Source organism: Heteronotia binoei, chromosome 1 (genome assembly GCF_032191835.1).
Source record: "Heteronotia binoei isolate CCM8104 ecotype False Entrance Well chromosome 1, APGP_CSIRO_Hbin_v1, whole genome shotgun sequence".
NCBI classification, from domain to species: Eukaryota; Metazoa; Chordata; class Lepidosauria; order Squamata; family Gekkonidae; genus Heteronotia; species Heteronotia binoei.
In genome coordinates this window covers 7,577,244-7,599,804 of record NC_083223.1, presented here as the reverse complement: position 1 = coordinate 7,599,804, position 22,561 = coordinate 7,577,244, and the positions used below count along the sequence as shown (strand labels likewise).

The following is a 22,561-nucleotide window of genomic DNA, read 5'->3' as shown; positions in this document are numbered from 1 at the left end:
GGAAGGGCAGGCTATAAGCTGAATAAAAAAAATAATAATTTTTTTAGATTTATACCCCGCCCTATCCCACAAGCGGGCTCAGGGCAGCTCACAACAATAAAACAACAGAGTTAAAACAAGGCCATAAAAGCGGGAATTACAGAACAGGAGCAGCACAGCAGATAATAATAAAAAAGAAATAAGCAAGCAAGCTGGCTCTAGCCTGCTCAGCACCACATAAGAAGAAGAACTGCAGATTTATACCCCGCCCTTCTCTCTGAATCAGAGATTCAGAGCGGTTTACAATCTCCCTTATCTTCTCCCCCCACCTTCTCCCTGTGAGGTGGGCGGGGCTGAGAGAGCTCTCACAGCAGCTGCCGCTTTCAAGGACAACCTCTGCCAGAGCTATGGCTAACCCGAGGTCATTCCAGCAGGTGCCAGTGGAGGAGTGGGGGAATCAAATCCGGTTCTCCCAGAGAAGAGTCCGCACACTTCACCAGTACACCAAAATGGCTCTCGGGTCCAACTCTGCTAACTCAGTCCAACTCCAGTCATAATGGGGTCCAACTGAGCCAGCACTATGCAGCTGGGTCTGTTTGGATGAATGGCACCACGAAACGTGGCCAGAGTTTTCCTGGGAAGAAGCGGCCACGAGGAAGGGAAAGCAGAAGGTAGGAGGGCAGCTAAAGTTAGGTTGGCTGTGGGATGTTGCGGGGGGGGGGGGGAGAGAAGGAAGCAGGAAAAGGGGAGGGGCTATGGGGGCTTTCAGGGAAGGGAAAGAGGAAATGGCGAAAGAGGAGAAAATGAGACCCCCCCCCCAAGTTCTTGTAGGTCCCCCAATTATATTGATTAAAATTTACTGAGGTTAAACTCGTTGCAGCTTTTTCTAAAAAAAAAAGAAATCACTTGCTTTTTCCTGTTGCAGATACTGGTCATTCTTGAGCTATTTTGGGGGCTGCAATTTTAAGCACACATTTCCGAACAAGTTCTTTTGAAATCAGTGGGGTTAATCCAAGAATGCATGTTTATGGACTAGAGTAGAGACTGGCTTACATCTAAGTACCTGGGGCAACTGGTTAATGCAATCACCAGCAAAGTCAAATTTTTAAAGAATTGCAGATTTATACCCCGCTCTTCTCTCTGAATCAGAGACTCAGAGCGGCTTACAATCTCCTACATCTTCTCCCCCCACAACAGACACCCTGTGAGGTGGGTGGGGCTGAGAGGGCTCTCACAGTAGTTGCCCTTTTAAGGACAACCTCTGCCAGAGCTATGGCTGACCCCAAGGCCATTCCAGCAGCTGCAAGTGGAGGAGGGGAGGAATCAAACCCGGTTCTCCCAGATAAGAGAGCTCTGGCTGACCCAAGGCCATTCCAGCAGCTGCAAGTGGAGGAGGGGGGAATCAAACCCGGTTCTCCCAGATAAGAGCGATGGCTGACCCAAGGCCATTCCAGCAACTGTAAGTGGAGGAGTGGGGAATCAAACCCGGTTCTCCCAGATAAGAGAGCTCTGGCTGACCCAAGGCCATTCCAGCAACTGTATGGAGCAACTGGAGGAGTGGGGAATCAAACCCGGTTTTCCCAGATAAGAGAGCTCTGGCTGACCCAAGGCCATTCCAGAAGCTGCAAGTGGAGGAGTGGGAAATCAAACCCGGTTCTCCCAGAGAAGAGTCTACACACTTAAGCACTACACCAAACTGGCTCTCCCAGTATGTAGGTTTAAAAATTCTGCACCGAGTAAAATCAGGTCTCTGAAACGAAGCCACACGATGTTTCCCCCCTCTTTTTTTTTTTGAACATTTAAAAAGAATTTTTTTGGGGGGGAATATAATTACTTTAGAACAAGAAAACAGACAGGAACATTTGAGCGCTGGGAGGGGGGGGAGAAACCCCACGGTAATGAAAAGCGTCCCAAGTTCTCCAGTTTGTTAAAATAAAAACCTTCCATCGTGTCACTATAAGAATAAGCCTTGCACTTTGGATGAAAATTAACGCTACTTTTGTAAAGAACACACTGGGGGATTGCAGTCAAATCCTTATCTTTAGTTCCAGTCAACTAGCAATCCTGAAACAGTCTGCCCCGTCATCAGAGAAGACCAGTTGATAGGATTCTGCTGCTGAACCTAATCAATCTATGGAATACTGCGGCAGCGCCGTGTAACAAAGCTAAAATAGATTTACAAATGGGGTTTTCGGGGATAAGCTCCTCCACAGGATTACATATTGATTTTAAATATAAAAAAGCTTATCATATAAACCATAACTACAAAAATAGTGAAGCTATGCATAAATCCTTTTAAGAAGAGCACCCATTTCAAACTCAAAGCCAAGAATGAATCAAGATGTTCAAAAATTCTAAAGGAGATCCATTTCTCGGCCCGGGGGGGGGAAAGAAAATGCACACCCAACAGCTCCCCTCCCCAAGTGTGCAAAAAGCAAGCTTTATCCTTTCTAAGGAGGCATTAAATTTGAACAAGAGGAGTGGACGCATACAAGGAGTGTGGGGTTTTTTTTAAAGTCCAAAGAGCCTCAATACCCAGCTGGTAGTCTGCGGTCAGCATCTGTGTCGGCTTGATTCTACACGGGTTTTTTGGTTTGTTTATGGAAAGCAGGTAAAGAAACATGGGGGATTCCCAGCCCTCTTTGAACGTATAACCAGATAATACGTAGTATATTATTTGCAAAACAAAACAAAAGGCCTGTGACCCAGAACGCTGCATGCGTTCTGTAAGGGATCTTTCGCCGTTCCCAAGGGCTAGCCTACTGCAAACACATCCATTTTAATATTTGGCTTACAAAACTCTGTCTCTACACCTCGCTGAACGTTGTAATGATCAGTAGATCTGTGGAACCGTCCTCGTATTGCTGGGAGAATCCCGACAGACCGGGGTCCAATAAAGTACCTTTATCTGCAATCAGCAGACTCCTACCTTTTGGCCTGTCATCAACAAACTGAGCAAACGAGATGACAGATTTTTTTTTTTTAAACAACCCAGCACCATTACGTGTGGCAGACTTAAGATTTTCCTCCGACGGTAATCGTTATCGCCCTACAAGAAGAGCCATCGTCGGAACGACTTCTTTAAACAAATATTGTCCCTTCTTCCTCTCAAATATCGGAGCGACGCAACAATTGCGAAAGCCTGGAATAGCAGCGCAACAAACACGCTGCCATCGTTAACAGGTCTACGCGAGGTATTCGTTATCAAGAAACTAACCGGCTGTCGGAGTCGGGGCCCCCGCGCGCAAGGAAATTGCGCAATCTTTTTCCAAAAGAGAATCGTCACAAAGAAAAGACTTGCCTTTTGGTCTCAAGTGGGGGACTGTCAGGCAACCATCCAATGGAAGGATAGAAAGTGCTGCTGAGTTGCAGCCAACTTACAGCGACCCCATCGTGGGGCCTTCAAGGCAGAGATAGACAGCGATGGTTTGCCATTGCCCGCCTCGCCCCTGAATTTCCTCGGTGGTTTCCCAACCAAATATTAATCGAGGCTGACTCTGATTAGCTTCTGAGATCTGACAAGATCGGGCCAACCTGGACACCTAAGCTAGGACCAAGCATATAAAGGCTGAGGTAATCCAATTGCTCTTCTGAGCTCCATTTAAGGTAAAGTAAAGGTAGTCTCCCTGTGCAAGCGCCAGTCGTTTCCGACTCTGGGGTGACGTCGCATCATGACGTTTTCACAGCAGACCTTTTTACGGGGTGGTTTGCCATTGCCTTCCCCAGTCATCTACGCTTTCCCCCCAGCAAGCCGGGTACTCATTTTAATGACCTCGGAAGGATGGAAGGCTGAGTCAACCTTGAGCCGGCTATGGGAACCCAGCTTCCGCCAGGATCAAACTCAGAGTGGTAGCAGAGAGCTCGGACTCCAGTACTGCAGTTTTACCGCTCTGCGCCACAGGGTTCCATTTAAGACGCTGGTGTTAACCTTTAAGGCCCTAAACGCCTTTGAATCTGGAATATCTAAAGGACTGCCTCCACCCATATCGACTTATCCAGGTGCTACGTTTATGCAGGGGCTCTCCTACAGGAGATAAGATTGGCTGGCACCCGCACGAGGGGCTTTTCTACCACTGCCCTCACAACTGAGGAATGTCCCCCAGACCAGAAGTTGGCACCGTCCGGCAGTTCCTTCTGAATTTAAAAACTTTTTGTTCCAGAAGGCCTTCAGTTTGGATTAAGTCTGAAACAGTCTGTTGTGTGCTGGTTTGGAGCTGCGGAGTCACTTTCTCCAATTGTGATTTTATGAGTTTTATATGTAAAGTGAGGCGGCGACAGCTGCCAGCGTAGACAGCTTCAAGACGGGATTGGGGAGGGACGGTGGCTCAGTGGTAGAGCATCTGCTTGGTAAGCAGAAGGTCCCAGGATCAATCCCCAGCATCTCCAACTAAAAAGGGTCCAGGCAATAGGTGCGAAAAACCTCAGCTGGAGACCCTGGAGAGCCACTGCCAGTCTGAGTAGATAATACTGACTTTGATGGACTGAGGGTCTGATTCAGTAGAAGGCAGCTTCATATGATAAACATATGGAGCAGAGGTCCATCAGTGGCTCTTAGCCACAGCGTATTGTTGGAACTCTGTCTGGGGCAAGTGATGCTCTGTATTCTTGGTGTTTGGGGGGGAGGCATTGGGAGGGCTTCTAGTGTGCTGGCCCCACTGGTGGACCTCTCGATGACACCTGGGGTTTTTAGCTACTGTGTAACACAGAGTGTTGGACTGGATGGGCCACTGGCCTGATCCAACATGGCTTCTCTTATGTTCTTATGTGACACAGAGTGTTGGACTGGATGGGCCATTGGCCTGATCCAACATGGCTTCTCTTATGTTCTTATATATGCACTCTCCTCAAAGCACCAGTTTGGGGCAAAAAGTAGTTAATAACCAAAGTGACATTATTTTTTGTTAATATTCTCTGCTAATAATTTTATTAATCTCCGTTAATATTCTCTGAAAAGGTACAGGCATTTGCTCTGAGATAATGATTAAAATATATGTATTTTTATGAATATTTCTTGCTTCTATGAGGTTTCCAGGCACGCTGTATCTGAAGAAGCAAGCAGTGACTCCTGAAAGTTCATATCCTAGCATAAATTTTGTCAGTCTTTAAGGTGCTACGAATGATGTGCTTTGAGGTGCTACAAACGAGCCCCGTGGTGCAGAGTGTTAAAGCTGCAGTCCTGCAGTCCTAAGCTCTGTTCACGACCTGAGTTCGATTCCCGGCGGAAGCTGGGTTTTCAGGTAGCCGGCTCGAGGTTGACTCGGCCTTCCATCCTTCCGAGGTCGGTCAAAGGAGTCCCCAGCTTGCTGGGGGGGGGGGGAAGTGCAGATGACTGGGGAAGGCAATGGCAAACCACCCCATAAAAAGTCTGCCGTGAAAACGTTGCGAAAACAGCGTCACCCCGGAGTTGGAAATGACTGGTGCTTTCCTTTCCTTAAGGTGCTGCTGGACTCTTGCTCTTTTCTACTGTTGCAGGTATCCTGTTTTAGGTAACTGGAGGGCCTCACCTTGTGTGGGCACTAGCCAGCCCACGGGGTTCCAAACAAGAGGGTCGCACAGGTCACCAAGACAACACAAGGCAAAATGCCAACAGGGAAAGTGCCCCAAATATTACTATTATGCAGGGCTTTTTTTCTAGCAGGAGATTCTCTGCATATTAGGCCATGCCCCCTGATGTAGCCAATCCTCATGGAGCTTACAGTAGGCCCTGTAAGAAAAGCTCTATAAACTCTTAGAGAATTGGCTACATCAGGGATGTGTGGCCCAGGGCTCTTTTTCTAGCAGGAGATTCTCTGCTTATTAGGCCACCCCCCCCCCCCCTGATGTAGCCAATCCTCCTGGAGCTTACAGTAGGCCCTGTACTAAGAGCCCTGTAAGCTCCAGGAGGATTGGCTGCATCAGGGGGGCGTGGCCTAATATGCAAAGGAGCTTCTGCTAGAATTCCATCCCTGGGCCACACACCCCTGATGTAGCCAATCCTCCCAGAGCTTACAGGGCTCTTATTCCAGGGCCTACTGGAAGCTCCAGGAGGATTGGCTGCATCAGGGGGGCGTGGCCTAATATGCAAAGGAGCTTCTGCTAGAATTCCATCCCTGGGCCACACACCCCTGATGTAGCCAATCCTCCTGGAGCTTACAGTAGGCCCTGTACTAAGAGCCCTCTAAGCTCTTGAAGGATTGTCTACAACGGGGGGGGGGGGGGGGGGGCGTGGCTTAATATGCAGAGGAGCTCCTGCTAGAAAAAGAGCCCTGCTGTTATGTGATATTTTATGCTTGGGATATATGATTTTAACTGTGTTTGTTGGCGAACCAAGCTCCATACTGCTTTGTTAGGGTGATAATTCAGCGGGATTTTTCAGTTTATGTAACATTCTCACTCGTGTTCAGGTTTCGTCTAAAAAGGTAAAGGTAGTCCCGTGTGCAAGCACCAGTCGTTTCCGACTCTGGGGTGACGTTGCTTTCACAATGTTTTCACGGCAGACCTTTTATGGGGTGGTTTGCCATTGCCTTCCCCAGTCATCTACACTTCCCCCACCCCCAGCAAGTTGGGGACTCCTTTGACCGACCTCGGAAGGATGGAAGGCTGAGTCAACCTGGAGCCGGCTACCTGAACTCAGCTTCCGCTGGGATCGAACTCAGGTCATGAGCAAAGGACTCCGACTGCAGTACTGCAGCTTTACCACTCTGCGCCACGGGGCTTGTCTTTTGACTGTCTCCATTTGTTTTGTTTTTTTAAAAATATTTGATTAATTCGATCCAATACAAAGGGAGCATGGAGGAAATAAATAATAAAAATATAAATCTAACATACAGAAATCCTATTTTGACCACTGGATGCACATAATGAACAATTTACAAAAATAGTCTGTCTCCATCTGATTTTATTTTTATCATCTCTCTCTCTCTCTCTCGTTTCATATCTCCTTTTGAAGCTATGGAGAAGCCAGTAGGAGCTTTTCATTATTCCATCAGTACATTTTGGGCTTTTCAGCATCCTGACTTTCCTCACTTGTAAGTTCCTGTTTCTTCAAAGATTTTTTTTTTCTGTTCTGCATGTGTTTTGCACCCTCTACTGGTCAATTCGATATTACTCTGGGTTATGTCCAGTGTAGAAACCTGCAGATTAAAACTGCAGCTTTTTATGCGGGACAAAACTTGGTGTGATATCAAATTGAGCAGACGGAGCAAAACGTGCAGAACAGAAATTTTTTTTTTTTGAAGAAACAGGAACTTACAAGTGAGGAAAACATGAATGTGGAAAAGCCCTTTTACTTTCACACACAGCATTTATCTTTGCCCCCCCCCTTTTTTGTCCCATAGATTAGTCATCTGCATGGTGATTTCGGAATTAGCCCAACAAAATAAGCAGTCTAGATCAGGGGTGTCAAACATGCAGCCCAGGGGCCGGATCAGGCCCCCGAAGGGCTCCTATCAGGCCCCCAAGCAACTGGCTATCCTCTGCTTCCTTTTCCATCACAGCTTGCTTTGCCAGGCTACAGAGCAAAGCTTCTGTTTTCTCCATTGGCTGAGGCTCCTCCCTTGGGGAGGAAGGGGAGGAGGATAGCTTGCTTTGCCAGGTTCTCTCAATCACACAGCAGAGCTACTCAGCCCAAGCCTCTCTTCCTTCTATTGGCTGAGGCTCCTCCCCCTCCTGGTCCCCTGGGGACGGAAGGAAAGAGCTAGAGCTTCCTTTGCCCAGTTCCCAGGATCCCACGGGAGAAATACAAAAAAAGCACTATTAAGACCAACAAGTGCTAAAGTTTTAAGCATGTTTTATTTGTGTTTGTCTGTGTCTTTTATAAAGTTTATATCTCTTCTTCTTGGCATTACGTTTCATGACATGCAGGTCTCATTTATGTCAGATCCAGCACTCATAACAAGGACGTTTGACACCCCTGGTCTAGATAGCATGAGGGGTGCTATATTTTAAAGTGTAGCATGAAATGTAGCATGGAAGTCCAGCAGTGCCAGTGAAACTGGGGAGTCCGAGGGGACAGGCCCCTCCCCCGACTGGATCGACCCATGAGAGACTGACCCTGCTCAAGAGGAGAAGAAGAAGATAGAAGAAGATATTGGATTTATATCCCGCCCTCCACTCCAAAGAGTCTCAGAGCGGCTCACAATCTCCTTTACCTTCCTCCCCCACAACAGACACCCTGTGAGGTAGATGAAGATATTGGATTTATATCCCGCCCTCCACTCCGAAGAGTCTCAGAGTGGCTCACAATCTCCTTTCCCTTCCTCCCCCACAACAGACACCCTGTGAGGTAGATGAAGATATTGGATTTATATCCCGCCCTCCACTCCGAAGAGTCTCAGAGCGGCTCACAATCTCCTTTCCCTTCCTCCCCCACAACAGACACCCTGTGAGGTGGGTGGGGCTGGAGAGGGCTCTCACAGCAGCTGCCCTTTCAAGGACAACCCCTGCCAGAGCTATGGCTGACCCAAGGCCATTCCAGCAGGTGCAAGTGGAGGAGTGGGGAATCAAACCCGGTTCTCCCAGATAAGAGTCCGCACACTTAACCACTACACCAAACTGGCTCTCCATGTCCCACAAGTCAGGAGGAGCCATGTCCCACAAGTCAGGACTGCCCCACTCCTAGGACCATTGGAGGAAAGCAGTCCAGATGGCATGAGGGGTGCTGTATTTTAAAGTGCAGCTTGCTATAAAGTGCTATATTTTAAAGTGCAATCCAAATGATACGTCGCAGTGTTTTGGAAGGCACACGATCCCTTGCTGCTTGAGGCTGCAGAATGGGGCGTGAGTAGCTTTCTATGATGCTGCCAACGACCCTGAGCCATGATGCTTCGGATGCTGCAATACAGGATCAGAGCATTGAATCCAGGGTTCCGCTGAAACACCAAAGAAGATGGAGTTGTAACGCAAGACCGGAGTTATGCCGCAGGGTCATCTGAGCTACAGAGCTCCCGACGAAATATTGTAGCTGGTTGAGCTAGCAAAACGTCAGAAGGACGGAAGGCTGAGTCAACCTTCCGCCGGCTACCTGAACCCAGCTTCCGAGAGGATCGAACTCAGGTCGTGAGCAGACTGCGGGGCTGTGGCTTTACCACTCTGTGCCACAGTGCCCATCCTTAAAAAACAAACCAACCAAAACCCTATCTTGATGCTACCTCACACATTCAAAACTGAAGATACTAAGTTCTCCAAAAGGAGATACCCGGGCCTCAAACTGCGCTATCGTTTTTTGCAATTCACGGTGTTTACTGCCAAAACCCTCTTCAGAAAGCAGCGGCCACATCCTGGGTTTCGACTCTAAACTTTAGAGTTATATTCTGGATCCTCGAGGATTGCCACAAAACCTACAAAGAGCTGGATTAGAAAAGTACCTGACGCCGCTTTGCCTTTTTCTTCCAAAAGTTATGCTTCCAAGTGATGTCTCTAAACTAATTAGAATTGATTTATTATGGATCAGCTACCTTATCAGGTGAAGAAAGAAATTACCATGGACAGTCAAAGGGTTGAGAGGTCAATATAGAATGGCAAAATCAATTTGCATTGATTAGACAAAAGGTCCATTTTACAGAGCCCAGAGGATTAATTTTTAAGCAAGCGTCTTTGAACTGTAAAGACAGAATTTGTGTCTGAAAAGTGTAAGTGGAACAGCTTTATTTAAAAACAAAAAACATAACCCAAACTCAGGTATACTTAAATAAGAAAATAAGGTAAAGTGGTGGTTTAACCTCTCTGGATGTTTACTTTTATTTCTGAATCCTCCGCAGGATTATTGTACAATTCATTTAAAAGCATTATGAAGAGCGGGTAATTGTTTAATTCATCCCTTATGTCAATCTGTTCGTGCGTTTTCATTCAGGTGAGGTGACCGGCCTTCTCAGAGACTGAAGAAAATATGCCCAGGGGATTGAACTAATCCTGTCATTTTTGTCTGATGAAATATTTACTTGACACATGCATAGTGGGGTTTTTTTTGTAATGAGGCCTCTCCTTCTCGTGGAAGTCTGACTGCTAACAAATGCGTAAGACGCAGAAATAAGCCAGTCTGGTGTAGTGGTTAAAGTGTGTGGACTCTTATCTGGGAGAACCGGGTTTGATTCCCCACTCCTCCACTTGCCCCTGCTGGCATGGCCTTGGGCCAGCCATAGCTCTCATAGGAGCTGCTGTGAAAGCTCTGTCAGCCCCACCCACCTCACAGGGTGTCTGTTGTGTGTGTGTGTGTGTGTGTGTGTGTGGAGGGGGAAGATAAAGGAGATTGTGACTGCTCTGAGATTCAGAGTATAGGGCGGGATATAGATCTAATATCATCATCATCATGGATTCTGTTTGTTGTGTGATGAGGCGCAAATGCCATGGTAGCATCAGAACTTTCCCTAATCGAAATAAATAAATAATTGGGGAGAGGAAAAAAGCCGGTCTACACCGTGCCACCCCACCCCATTTCTTCCCAAAGTTCACCGTGAGGGGCTACGGGCCTTTGTTTACACAGACATCTCTGGCCTAGAAACGGGCACGCTCCATGCTGGTTCTTGCAGACCAATTCTGTCACAAAAGATGGGGCTCTTCTGCAGCGATGGAATTCTAGCAGGAGCTCCTTTGCATATTAGGCCACACCCCCCTGATGTAGCCAATCCTCCAAGAGCTTACAAGGCTCTTTTTTCGTAAGCTCTTGGAGGAGTGGCTACATCAGGGGTGTGTGGCCTAATATGCAAAGGAGCTCCTGCTAGAATTCCACCCCTGCTCTTTTGTGCCACAAGGAAATCTTCCTGTCATGCAACAGGTTTAAACTTCCTGCGTTGGAGGAGGGCTTCTCGCAGTGGGAGGAAAAACGCTACCACGGGCAGAACTGTTCTGCGAGATGTTTCACAGTCACGTTTTCAGTTACAAGCCTTCCACCAGCCTTTTTTGCAGGAAGTCTGGAGGTTTTTGAAAAACAAAACAACACTTTGTCTTACCTTCAATGGCAAGCATTGCTCTCAATTCTCGGTTCAGGAGTTCGTACCGCCTTTCTAGGTCGTGTTCTTTCTCCCTGGGCAAGTGGCAAAAAAGTTCATCAATATGTTAATTACTAAATCATTAAACGCTTTTAAAAAACCTTTAATTTGCATTGATTTTTAGGACTCGTAACTGGCTTTTCTCTTTAGGTCTAAGCTACTCTAAACAAATGATACACAGGGACGAAGCTTTTTTAAGGCAGAATTAGTGTTGCCGGGTGTCCTTTATTTCCAGAAGCACCACAATTTTTAAAGGATTGCTCTTTTGTCTAACACAAGGGTGTTAAACTCATTTGGTATGAGGGCATAAATCTGATATAAATGATACCTTGTTGGGCCAAGCCATGTCAGGTTGGGCCATGTGTGTACCTATTTAAGATTAAGTAGCAGAGATACAAATTTTATAAAGAACACAGACAAACACAAATTTTAAAAACTTAAAACATGCATAAAACGTTAGCATTCATTGGTCTTAAAGGTGCTTCCTTTGTATCTTTCCCACGGGATCCAGGGAACTGGGCAAAGGAAGCTCTGGCTCTTTCCTTCCTTCCCCAGGGGACCAGGAGGGGGAGGAGACTCAGTCACTAGAAGGGAGAGGCTTGGCTCAGTAGCTCTGCGGTGGGATTGAGAGAGCCTGGCAAAGCAAGCTCTCCCTTCCTCCCCAAGGGAGGAGCCTCATAGGATCCTCTGTAGCTCCTGTGCGATTGAGTAAGCCTTGCAAAGCAAGCTGTGATGCAGAAGGAAGCAAGATATAGGGGAAAGGAAGCAGACAACAGCCAGTTGCTCGGGGGCCTGATTCGGCCCCCGGACTGCATGTTTGACACCCCTGGTCTAACACAACATACCCCACAAGATATAACTGTTTCCCCTTGTTAAAAAACAAACAAAAACCTGCAAATCGCATCTCCATCGTATGCTACAGAGGAGGCAAGAATCTGAAGTGTCAAGTTTTGACATTCTCTATAATATTAATCAATACAACTTCATGTTACTAAAGAACATTGGAATACCATAGAACATTAGAATACAGCAGGGATGGGCACGAACCCATGAATGAACCCTGGTTCAAGCATGAACCGGGTTGGTTCGTGCTTCCTGAACCTGGGGTTTGGGAGAATGTACCTGCCATGATCTGCCCACAAACCTCCATGGAGGTTCATGGGAGTGTTTCTATAGGCTCCGAAGGCATTTAAATATCTTTGGAACGTCTGGGTCTGGTGGCCCAACTTGAAGTGAGCTCTGAAGGCATTTAGATACCATGAGAGGCCACCACTGGCCCAAGGTCCAACCCAAGTGAGCTCCAAAGGAATTTAAATGCTTTCAGAGCTCACTTCAAGTTGGGCCACCAGACCCAGAAGTAAGTTCCAAAGGTATTTAAATGCTTTCGGATCCCACCTCCAGGTAGGACTGGCTCGACTGAATTCTGAGAGCAAGTTCCAAAGGTCTTTAAAGGCCACTGGGGCTCATTCTGGGAGCTCAGTCGAGTTGGACCGCCCAACTTGACTGAACTCCGAAGTAAGCTCTAAAGGTCTTTATAGGCCACTGGAGCTCATTCTGGGAGCTCAGTCGAGTTGGACCGCCCAACTTGACTGTGAAGAAAGCTCTAAAGGTCTTTATAGGCCTTTGGGGCCCACTTATGGGCAAATGTGGCCTGTAAGTGGGCTCCAAAGGGCTATAAAGGGCTCTCAGAACTCAGTCAAGTTGGCCAGCCAAACTTGACTGAGCTCCCCAAGTGAGCTCACTTCAGGCCTTCAGAGCTTGCTTCGGGTCGGGTGGCTTGACCCAGAAGTAAGCTCTTGGAGCTCAGTCGGGTCGGATGACCCAGAGGTGGGCTCTGACAGCATTTAAATGCCTTAAGAACTCACTTGTGAACTGGTTAATGCAATGGAGGAGTTTGTAAGAGATTCGTGGTTTTCATGAACCACAAACCTCCATTTTCCTGGTTTGTGTCCGTCCCAAGTATACGGACATCCACATATATGAACATACATATATTCAGGCTCACTTATCAAAAGAACAAAATTCTAGGTGGCCAAAATTTTATCATGGTTGTGTCTATAACTCTTGCTCCCCATGCCTTTAGACCTATCTGGTAAGAGGACTCTTAGATGTAAATAAATGTAACATTTTGGATAGAAAAGACTGCGTATACTTCACGGCACAGCTACATATCTTTGAAACCGACTCAGCTTCAGCTGCGGGACATGGTCAGAGGGGTCTGCATCTCAGCAAATTCAGAGTAGGGCTCCTTAACCACTGAGTAAGCACAGACACCACCCTCCACGAGGGCTGCCATACCCTTCAGCCATTGCCTCCTGCACAGCTGATCAGCTGGCCAGTGTGTGTGTGTGTGTGTGTGTGTGGGGGTGAACTAACGGGGGGAATGTTTAGAGCGGTGTTGCAGTGAAGTCACTGGGAATGCAGTGACCTCACTTTCAGTATGCACTGGAAGTGATTAGTTGTGTCACTGGTAGCATGAGACATTCTGGTATTCGGGAAAAATTTCTGTGGCAAAAAAAGGGCATCTACCATAGAGTTTTTGCCTGAATACCAGAGTGTTCTGCGTCACCACCAATGTAACTTCCAGTGTACCCCAGGAGTGATGTCACTTAGGGCTCCCCTCACTGCTGGTAAGCTCCCCCGCCCTGCAATTGCCAGGAGGAAAGTGTCAACCCTCAGCTCCACAGATACGGAAGTAGCACTTCAGCATTAGCCTACTAGCCTTGGCTATTTCTTTCTTTTTAAAAATTGTCCGCATTCCCCCAAGCACTCATCCTGCACTGGGACATGGAATGTGGGCTGCAATGGGGCCCAGCGTGCAGATTTGCTCCTTTTGATCTTCGTCTTTGGGGAATGCCAGAGCGGTGATTACAGCATTTGCTCAAGTGCTCTGGGTGTGGCTTAGCTCTTTGTTTTTCCACAAACGGAACAAAAGCGTGACTCCTCTGAACTGCCCTCGAGTGAAACTTTGCACCTGCCTTTCCGTCTCATGCCCTAGCAGTCCTTGTGTTGGCAGGAGAAGGTTCATGTTGGCAGGGAAGGCTGATGAAAGGACCTACTTGGGACGTGACAAGGCAAGGCACAAAGCACCTGCCTTTCCCGCCCTTCCCGCAATTGAGATACTCACAAGAGAGAGAGCTGGTTCATCCTCCTTATTAAGGCATTCTTCTTGTTGACCAGCATGAACCATTCTTGCATCATAGATTCTTCTTCTTCAGTGTTTCTCCCTATTCAAAAAGCAGAGACATCACTGAGTTGCAATAAGAACATAAGAGAAGCCATGTTTGATAAAGCCAATGGCACATCCAGTCCAACACTCTGTGTCACATAAGAACAGAAGAGAAGCCATGTTGGATCAGTCCAATGGCCCATCCAGTCCAACACTCTGTGTCACAGAAGAACATAAGAGAAGCCATGTTGGATCAGGCCAATGGCCCATCCAATCCAACACTCTGTGTCACATAAGAGAAGCCATGTTGGATCAGGCCAATGGCCCATCCAGTCCAACACTCTGTGTCACATAAGAACATAAGAGAAGCCATGTTGGATCAGGCCAATGGCCCATCCAGTCCAACACTCTGTGTCACATAAGAACATAAGAGAAGCCATGTTGGATCAGGCCAATGGCCCATCCAATCCAACACTCTGTGTCACATAAGAACATAAGAGAAGCCATGTTGGATCAGGCCAATGGCCCATCCAGTCCAACACTCTGTGTCACATAAGAACATAAGAGAAGCCATGTTGGATCAGGCCAATGGCCCATCCAGTCCAACACTCTGTGTCACATAAGAACATAACAGAAGCCATGTTGGATCAGTCCAATGGCCCATCCAGTCCAACACTCTGAGTCACATAAGAACATAAGAGAAGCCATGTTGGATCAGGCCAGTGGCCCATCCAGTCCAACACTCTGTGTCACATAAGAACATAAGAGAAGCCATGTTGGATCAGGCCAGTGGCCCATCCAGTCCAACACTCTGTGTCACATAAGAACATAAGAGAAGCCATGTTGGATCAGTCCAATGGCCCATCCAGTCCAACACTCTGAGTCACATAAGAACATAAGAGAAGTCATGTTGGATCAGGCCAGTGGCCCATCCAGTCCAACACTCTGTGTCACATAAGAACATAAGAGAAGCCATGTTGGATCAGGCCAATGGCCCATCCAGTCCAACACTCTGTGTCACATAAGAACATAAGAGAAGCCATGTTGGATCAGGCCAATGGCCCATCCAGTCCAACACTCTGTGTCACATAAGAACATAAGAGAAGCCATGTTGGATCAGTCCAATGGCCCATCCAGTCCAACACTCTGAGTCACATAAGAACATAAGAGAAGCCATGTTGGATCAGGCCTATGGCCCATCCAGTCCAACACTCTGAGTCACATAGGAACATAAGAGAAGCCATGTTGGAGCAGGCCAGTGGCCCATCCAGTCCAACACTCTGGGTCACATAAGAACATAAGAGAAGCCATGTTGGATCAGGCCAGTGGCCCATCCAGTCCAACACTCTGGGTCACATAAGAACATAAGAGAAGCCATGTTGGATCAGGCCAATGGCCCATCTTGTCCAACACTCTGTGTCACATAGGAACATAAGAGAAGCCATGTTGGATCAGGCCAATGGCCCATCCTGTCCAACACTCTGTGTCACATAAGAGAAGCCATGCTGGATCAGTCCAATGGCCCATCCAGTCCAACACTCTGTGTCACATAAGAGAAGCCATGTTGGATCAGGCCAATGGCCCATCCAGTCCAACACTCTGAGTCACGTAAGAACATAAGAGAAGCCATGTTGGATCAGGCCAATGGCCCATCTAGTCCAACACTCTGTGTCACATAGGAACATAAGAGAAGCCATGTTGGATCAGTCCAATGGCCCATCCAGTCCAACACTCTGTATAACGTAAGAACATAAGAGAAGCCATGTTGGATCAGGCCAATGGCCCATCTAGTCCAACACTCTGTGTCACATGAGAACATAAGAGAAGCCATGTTGGATCAGGCCAATTGCCCCTCCAGTCCAACACTCTGTGTCACATAGGAACATAAGAGAAGCCATGTTGGATCAGTCCAATGGCCCATCCAGTCCAACACTCTGTGTCACATAAGAACATAAGAGAAACCATGTTGGATCAGGCCCATGGCCCATCTTGTCCAACACTCTGTGTCACATAGGAACATAAGAGAAGCCATGTTGGATCAGGCCAATGGCCCATCCTGTCCAACACTCTGTGTCACATAAGAGAAGCCATGTTGGATCAGGCCAATGGCCCATCTAGTCCAACACTCTGTGTCACATAGGAACATAAGAGAAGCCATGTTGGATCAGTCCAATGGCCCATCCAGTCCAACACTCTGTATCACGTAAGAACATAAGAGAAGCCATGTTGGATCAGGCCAATGGCCCATCCTGTCCAACACTCTGTGTCACATAGGAACATAAGAGAAGCCATGTTGGATCAGGCCAATGGCCCATCTAGTCCAACACTCTGTGTCACATAGGAACATAAGAGAAGCCATGTTGGATCAGTCCAATGGCCCATCCAGTCCAACACTCTGTGTCACATAAGAACATAAGAGAAGCCATGTTGGATCAGTCCAATGGCCCATCCAGTCCAACACTCTGTATCACGTAAGAACATAAGAGAAGCCATGTTGGATCAGGCCAATGGCCCATCTAGTCCAACACTCTGTGTCACATGAGAACATAAGAGAAGCCATGTTGGATCAGGCCAATGGCCCCTCCAGTCCAACACTCTGTGTCACATAAGAACACAAGAGAAGCCATGTTGGATCAGGGCAATGGCCCACCCAGTCCAACACTCTGTGTCACATAAGAACATAAGAGAAACCATGTTGGATCAGGCCCATGGCCCATTCAATCCAATACTCTGTGTCACATAAGAACATAAGAGAAGCCATGTTGGATCAGGCCAATGGCCCATCCAGTCCAACATTCTGTGTCACATAAGAACATAAGAGAAACCATGTTGGATCAGGCTCATGGCCCATTCAGTCCAATACTCTGTGTCACACAATGGCCAAAAAACCCCAGGTGCCATCAGGAGGTCCATCAGTGGGGCCAGGGCACTAGAAGTCCTCCCATTGTTGCCCCTCCCAAGCAACAAGGATACAGAGAGTCACTGCCCCAGACATAAGGGAAGCCATGTTGGATCAGGAAGACGGCCCATCCAGTACAACTTTCTGTGTCACACAGTGGCCAAAAAACCCCAGGTGCCATCAGGAGGTCCATCAATGGGGCCAGGGCACTAGTTTTTCTCCCACTGTTGCCCCTCTCAGGCAACAAGAATACATAGAGTCACTGCCCAAGCCATAAGAGAAGCCATGTTGGATCAGGCCAATGGCTCATCAAGCTCAACACTCTGTGTCACACAGTGGCCAAAAAACCCCAGGTGCCATCAGGAGATCCACCAGTGGGGCCAGGGCACTAGAAGTCCTCCCACTGTTGCACCTCCCAAGCAACAAGAATACAGAGAGTCACTGCCCCAGACATAAGGGAAGCCATGTTGGATCAGGCCAATGGCCCATCCAGTCCAACACTCTGTATCACGTAAGAACATAAGAGAAGCCATGTTGGATCAGGCCAATGGCCCATCTAGTCCAACACTCTGTGTCACATGAGAACATAAGAGAAGCCATGTTGGATCAGGCCAATTGCCCCTCCAGTCCAACACTCTGTGTCACATAGGAACATAAGAGAAGCCATGTTGGATCAGGGCAATGGCCCACCCAGTCCAACACTCTGTGTCACATAAGAACATAAGAGAAGCCATGTTGGATCAGGCCAATGGCCCATCCAGTCCAACACTCTGTGTCACGTAAGAACATAAGAGAAGCCATGTTGGATCAGGCCTATGGCCCATCCAGTCCAACACTCTGAGTCACATAGGAACATAAGAGAAGCCATGTTGGATCAGGCCAATGGCCCATCCTGTCTAACACTCTGTGTCACATAAGAGAAGCCATGCTGGATCAGTCCAATGGCCCATCCAGTCCAACACTCTGTGTCACATAAGAGAAGCCATGTTGGATCAGGCCAATGGCCCATCTAGTCCAACACTCTGTGTCACATAGGAACATAAGAGAAGCCATGTTGGATCAGTCCAATGGCCCATCCAGTCCAACACTCTGTGTCACATAAGAACATAAGAGAAGCCATGTTGGATCAGTCCAATGGCCCATCCAGTCCAACACTCTGTATCACGTAAGAACATAAGAGAAGCCATGTTGGATCAGGCCAATGGCCCATCTAGTCCAACACTCTGTGTCACATGAGAACATAAGAGAAGCCATGTTGGATCAGGCCAATGGCCCCTCCAGTCCAACACTCTGTGTCACATAAGAACACAAGAGAAGCCATGTTGGATCAGGGCAATGGCCCACCCAGTCCAACACTCTGTGTCACATAAGAACATAAGAGAAACCATGTTGGATCAGGCCCATGGCCCATTCAATCCAATACTCTGTGTCACATAAGAACATAAGAGAAGCCATGTTGGATCAGGCCAATGGCCCATCCAGTCCAACATTCTGTGTCACATAAGAACATAAGAGAAACCATGTTGGATCAGGCTCATGGCCCATTCAGTCCAATACTCTGTGTCACACAATGGCCAAAAAACCCCAGGTGCCATCAGGAGGTCCATCAGTGGGGCCAGGGCACTAGAAGTCCTCCCACTGTTGCACCTCCCAAGCAACAAGAATACAGAGAGTCACTGCCCCAGACATAAGGGAAGCCATGTTGGATCAGGCCAATGGCCCATCCAGTCCAACACTCTGTGTCACACAGTGGCCAAAAAACCCCAGGTGCCATCAGGAGGTCCACCAGTGGGGCCAGGGCACTAGAAGTCCTCCCACTGTTGCCCCACCCAAGCAACAAGAATACCGAGCGTCACTGCCCCAGACATAAGAGAAGCCATGTTGGATCAGGCTAATGGCCCATCTAGCCCAACACTCTGTGGCACACAGTAGCCAAAAAGCCCCCAGGTGACATCAGGAGGTCCATCAGTGGGGCCAGGATACTAGAAGCCATCCCACTGTTGCCTCCCCAGCACCAAGAATACAGAGCATCACTGCCCCAGACAGAGAGTTCCAATAATATGCTGTGGCTCATAGCCAGTGATGGACCTCTGCTCCATATGTTTATCCAATCCCCTCATGAAGCTGGCTATGCTTGTAGCCGCCACTACCTCCTGTGGCAGTGAATTCCACATGTGAATCACCCATTGGGTGAAGAAGGACTTCCTTTTATCCGTTCTAACTGGGAAGAACCACATTTCAAATTCATTTCAAATGATACAAGATGTTATACCCTGGTGGCAACACATAAAAAGGTTAGGCTTCCTCTGTCCTTAGAAGGTTCTCTAGAGAAGGGGTGTCAGACTCATCTGTTATGAGTGCCAGATCTGACATAAATGAGACCTTGCCGGGCTGGGTCATGTGTGTACCTATTTAAAATTAGGTAGCAGAGATATAAACTTTATGAAGGACACAGACAAACACAATTAAAGTTTCCCACCCCCCCTCTCCCATGGGATCCAGGGAACTGGGCAAAGGAAGCTCTGGCTCTTTCCTTCCTTCCCCAGGGGACTAGGAGGGGGAGGAGCCTCAGCCACTAGAAGGAAGAGGGGTTTGGCTCAGTAGCTCTGCTGTGAGATTGAGACAGCCTGGCAAAGCAAGCTCTCCCTCCCCCCTTCCTCCCCAAGGGAGGAGCCTCAGCCAATGGAGAAAATAGAGGTTTTGCTCTGTAGCTCCTGTGTGATTGAGCGAGCCTGGCAAAGCAAGTTGTGATGCAGAAGGAAGCGAGAGATAGAGGGAAAAGGAAGTAGATGACAGCCAGTTGCTCGGGGGTCTGATAGGAGCCCTCTGGGGGCCTGATTCGCCCCCCCCCCCAGGCTGCATGTTTGATACTTCTGCTCTAGAGGATGATAATGAGACAAAGTAAGGTATGGAGAGATTACGGAGCGATACTGCAGCCTGTGTCTGCTAAAAGACCTTGGTTGGGATATAAAAAAGCCCATGGTACGGGACAGTTGCATCCTTCTACAATCACTGGAAAGCAACTCTCAATGTTTGAAACTCCCACCAGAACACAAGAGGCGGGAGGGTCTCTTTCACCATCTCATCCTTACTTTTGCCTGCAGCTCACCTGTGCCCACCCTCTCTCCTGCCTGTACCGGAGCCAAAGAGGCTAGCCCACCCCAACACCTCGTTGTCAGGCATCCTGAATCATGGCAAGGTGCGCAACACATGATCAACATGTCCCGGCTACCTCTGATTAGCATTTTCATCTATCGACTGCCCTTTTATCCCGTTCACGGGATGGCATTCACGGCTCTCCTCCTAGGAGACAGGTCACGCATTGAGCTTCCAGTCTGAATGGGAACTTGAATGTGGTTCTTCCCAGTCCTAGTTCCACAGTCCGTTCACTAAACCACAACGGTTCGCGTGCTTCCTTCGGGCTCGGCAATGACTCCCGACTATCAAACCCCAAAATCATGCTGACGATCAGATTCGGCACGTGATTCAAACAATGCTGCTGATTTCTGCTGCTGTACACTAATTTCACGATGGGAGAAACACAGAAAGAGAAAAAAAAAACTGGAAATCTTTAGTGCTGTTACCGTCCTCTTAAATTTCGAACGCACCCGTTTAAATTTCTATTGCACACCAATACGTTTATGCAGTGACTCTAAGCTGGATCCAATGAAGCAAGATTGAAAGACCCGCAATGGCTTGGGAGCAAAGTTCCCTCTAAGCTGCAGTCTTGTGAGCAAAAATTCTGCTTTGTGAGCGACTGGCATTCAAGTTGTGAGCTGCTGCCTAAATGACTGTGCTCTGGGATCATCCTTTCTGGGCGAAGACAAAAATGTGTGAGCTGGAGGCTAAAAATCTGTGAGCTAGCTCACACTAATTCAGCTTAGAGGGAACACTGGTTGGGACTAGGCATCTTCTTGCGTATGTTTCTACATGGGAACCAAGATCACATGGATACAGCGCTCTAGCCGGGAATTTTTTACCGTGAGGCAGGGGGACACTAAATAAATAAATTTGATTTCAACATCAAAGTGGGGCTGTCTTTGGAGGAGCGCTTGGTAGGCTTGCCAATCCCCAGGTCCCAGCGGGGGCTCTCCCGCTTTCCCAGGCTCCTTCCCACCCCCAGTCAGCTGGCTGGCAGGGGGGGGAAGCCCCGCCCCCACAGCCACCATGTGACTTTCCACCTCCGGAGGCTTCAGTCTCCCATTGCAAGGCTTCCTCTTGGGATGGTGCGTCTGTGTTACTTTGAAGAAGTTGGCAGCAACTTGTGAGTAAAGAAGCCAATCCCTCGCTTCAGAGTTGCCAGAAACGGGGGGGGGGGGGAGGGAGGGAAACGTCTTCTTAGCGCTTCATTATCCCCTATGTGGAGATGGATTCTCATAGGGTATAATGAGGAATCGATCTGGAGGTTTCGGGGGCTCTGGGGGAGCTGTTTTTTGAGGTAGAGGCACCACATTTTCAGTATAGCATCTAGTGCCTCTCCCCAAAGTACCCCCACAAATTTCAAAACGATTGGACTAGGGGGTCCAATTTTACGAGCCCCAAAAGAAGGTGCCCCAATCCTTCATTATTTCCTATAGAAGGAATTTAAAAAGGTGTGCCGTCCCTTTCAATGTGATGGCCAGAACTCCCTTGGAGTTCAATTACGCTTGTCGCACCCTTGCTCCTGACTCTGCCCCAATGTCTCCTGGCTCCACCCCCAAAGTCTCCTGGCCCCACCCCCAAAGTCCCCAGCTATTTCTTGAATTGGACTTGGCAACCCTAGCGCTCGGGCACCGTAAACCTAATGGGGACAACGAACAGTGAAAGCGAGCGAACGGGGAGAGATCACGCCCACCTTCCTCCAGCCATTTAACGTTCTCCAAGGCCTGATCCTGCCAGCTGCTGCCCCTTCAAAGCAATCAGCATTTCAAACCACAGCAAAGCACCAATCCTTAAGTTGTGTTCCGATGTGGAAGTTAGGGAAGGGGGGGAAAAATTACACCGACCAGCAGTGAGGCGAAAAAGACGTGGCCCGTATCTCCCAAAACTGTTTCTTCCCTGGCGCCGGCCTTGTGCACCCTTCGCCTTGCTTGGCCTGAATGCCCCGTAGACCCCAGCACTAGCTGGCGCTTCACCGCCACCGTCCAGGAGACGGGAGACAGCAGCAGCGGTGCTCAGGTGTGCAGCTGAAATGGCACCTTAAAACGCACACCCTGGCGCCTGGAAGGTGCGCCAGCTGCTGATGGGTGAGGGCACTGCAATATCGAAAAGGGGTGCTGTTCGGTGTGCTGGCTGCAGCCCTGCAAGAAGAGTCTCTCTTGACTGTCCCCCTGACCCAAGGAAGCCCTCAAGAGAGGGCCTTTTCAGTGGTAGCCCCACGGTTGTGAAACAAACTTCCAAGGGAGGTGAACCTCACCCTCTCAGTCTCGGTCTTCAGGAGGAAAACGGAAGATAATTTACAACAGCATTTGATTTGCTCTTGTGCCTATTGGCGGTTTTATATTATTGATTTTCATTGTGTTTTATTATTATTTACATCGAGAGTTGCTTTGAGGCCTGATGGCTAATAAA

The 22,561-nt window shown here is 48.2% G+C and overlaps 1 protein-coding gene across 1 annotated transcript in view; it reads right to left on the bottom strand.

The window, feature by feature from the left end:
* The window catches only part of EHBP1 (EH domain binding protein 1), a 527,871-nt gene that overhangs the window by 13,561 nt on the left and 491,749 nt on the right, over window positions 1–22,561 (bottom strand). The window contains 2 exon segments of the mRNA XM_060230596.1: window positions 10,905–10,978; window positions 14,071–14,170. Coding sequence (XP_060086579.1) covers window positions 10,905–10,978; window positions 14,071–14,170 — 174 coding nt within the window.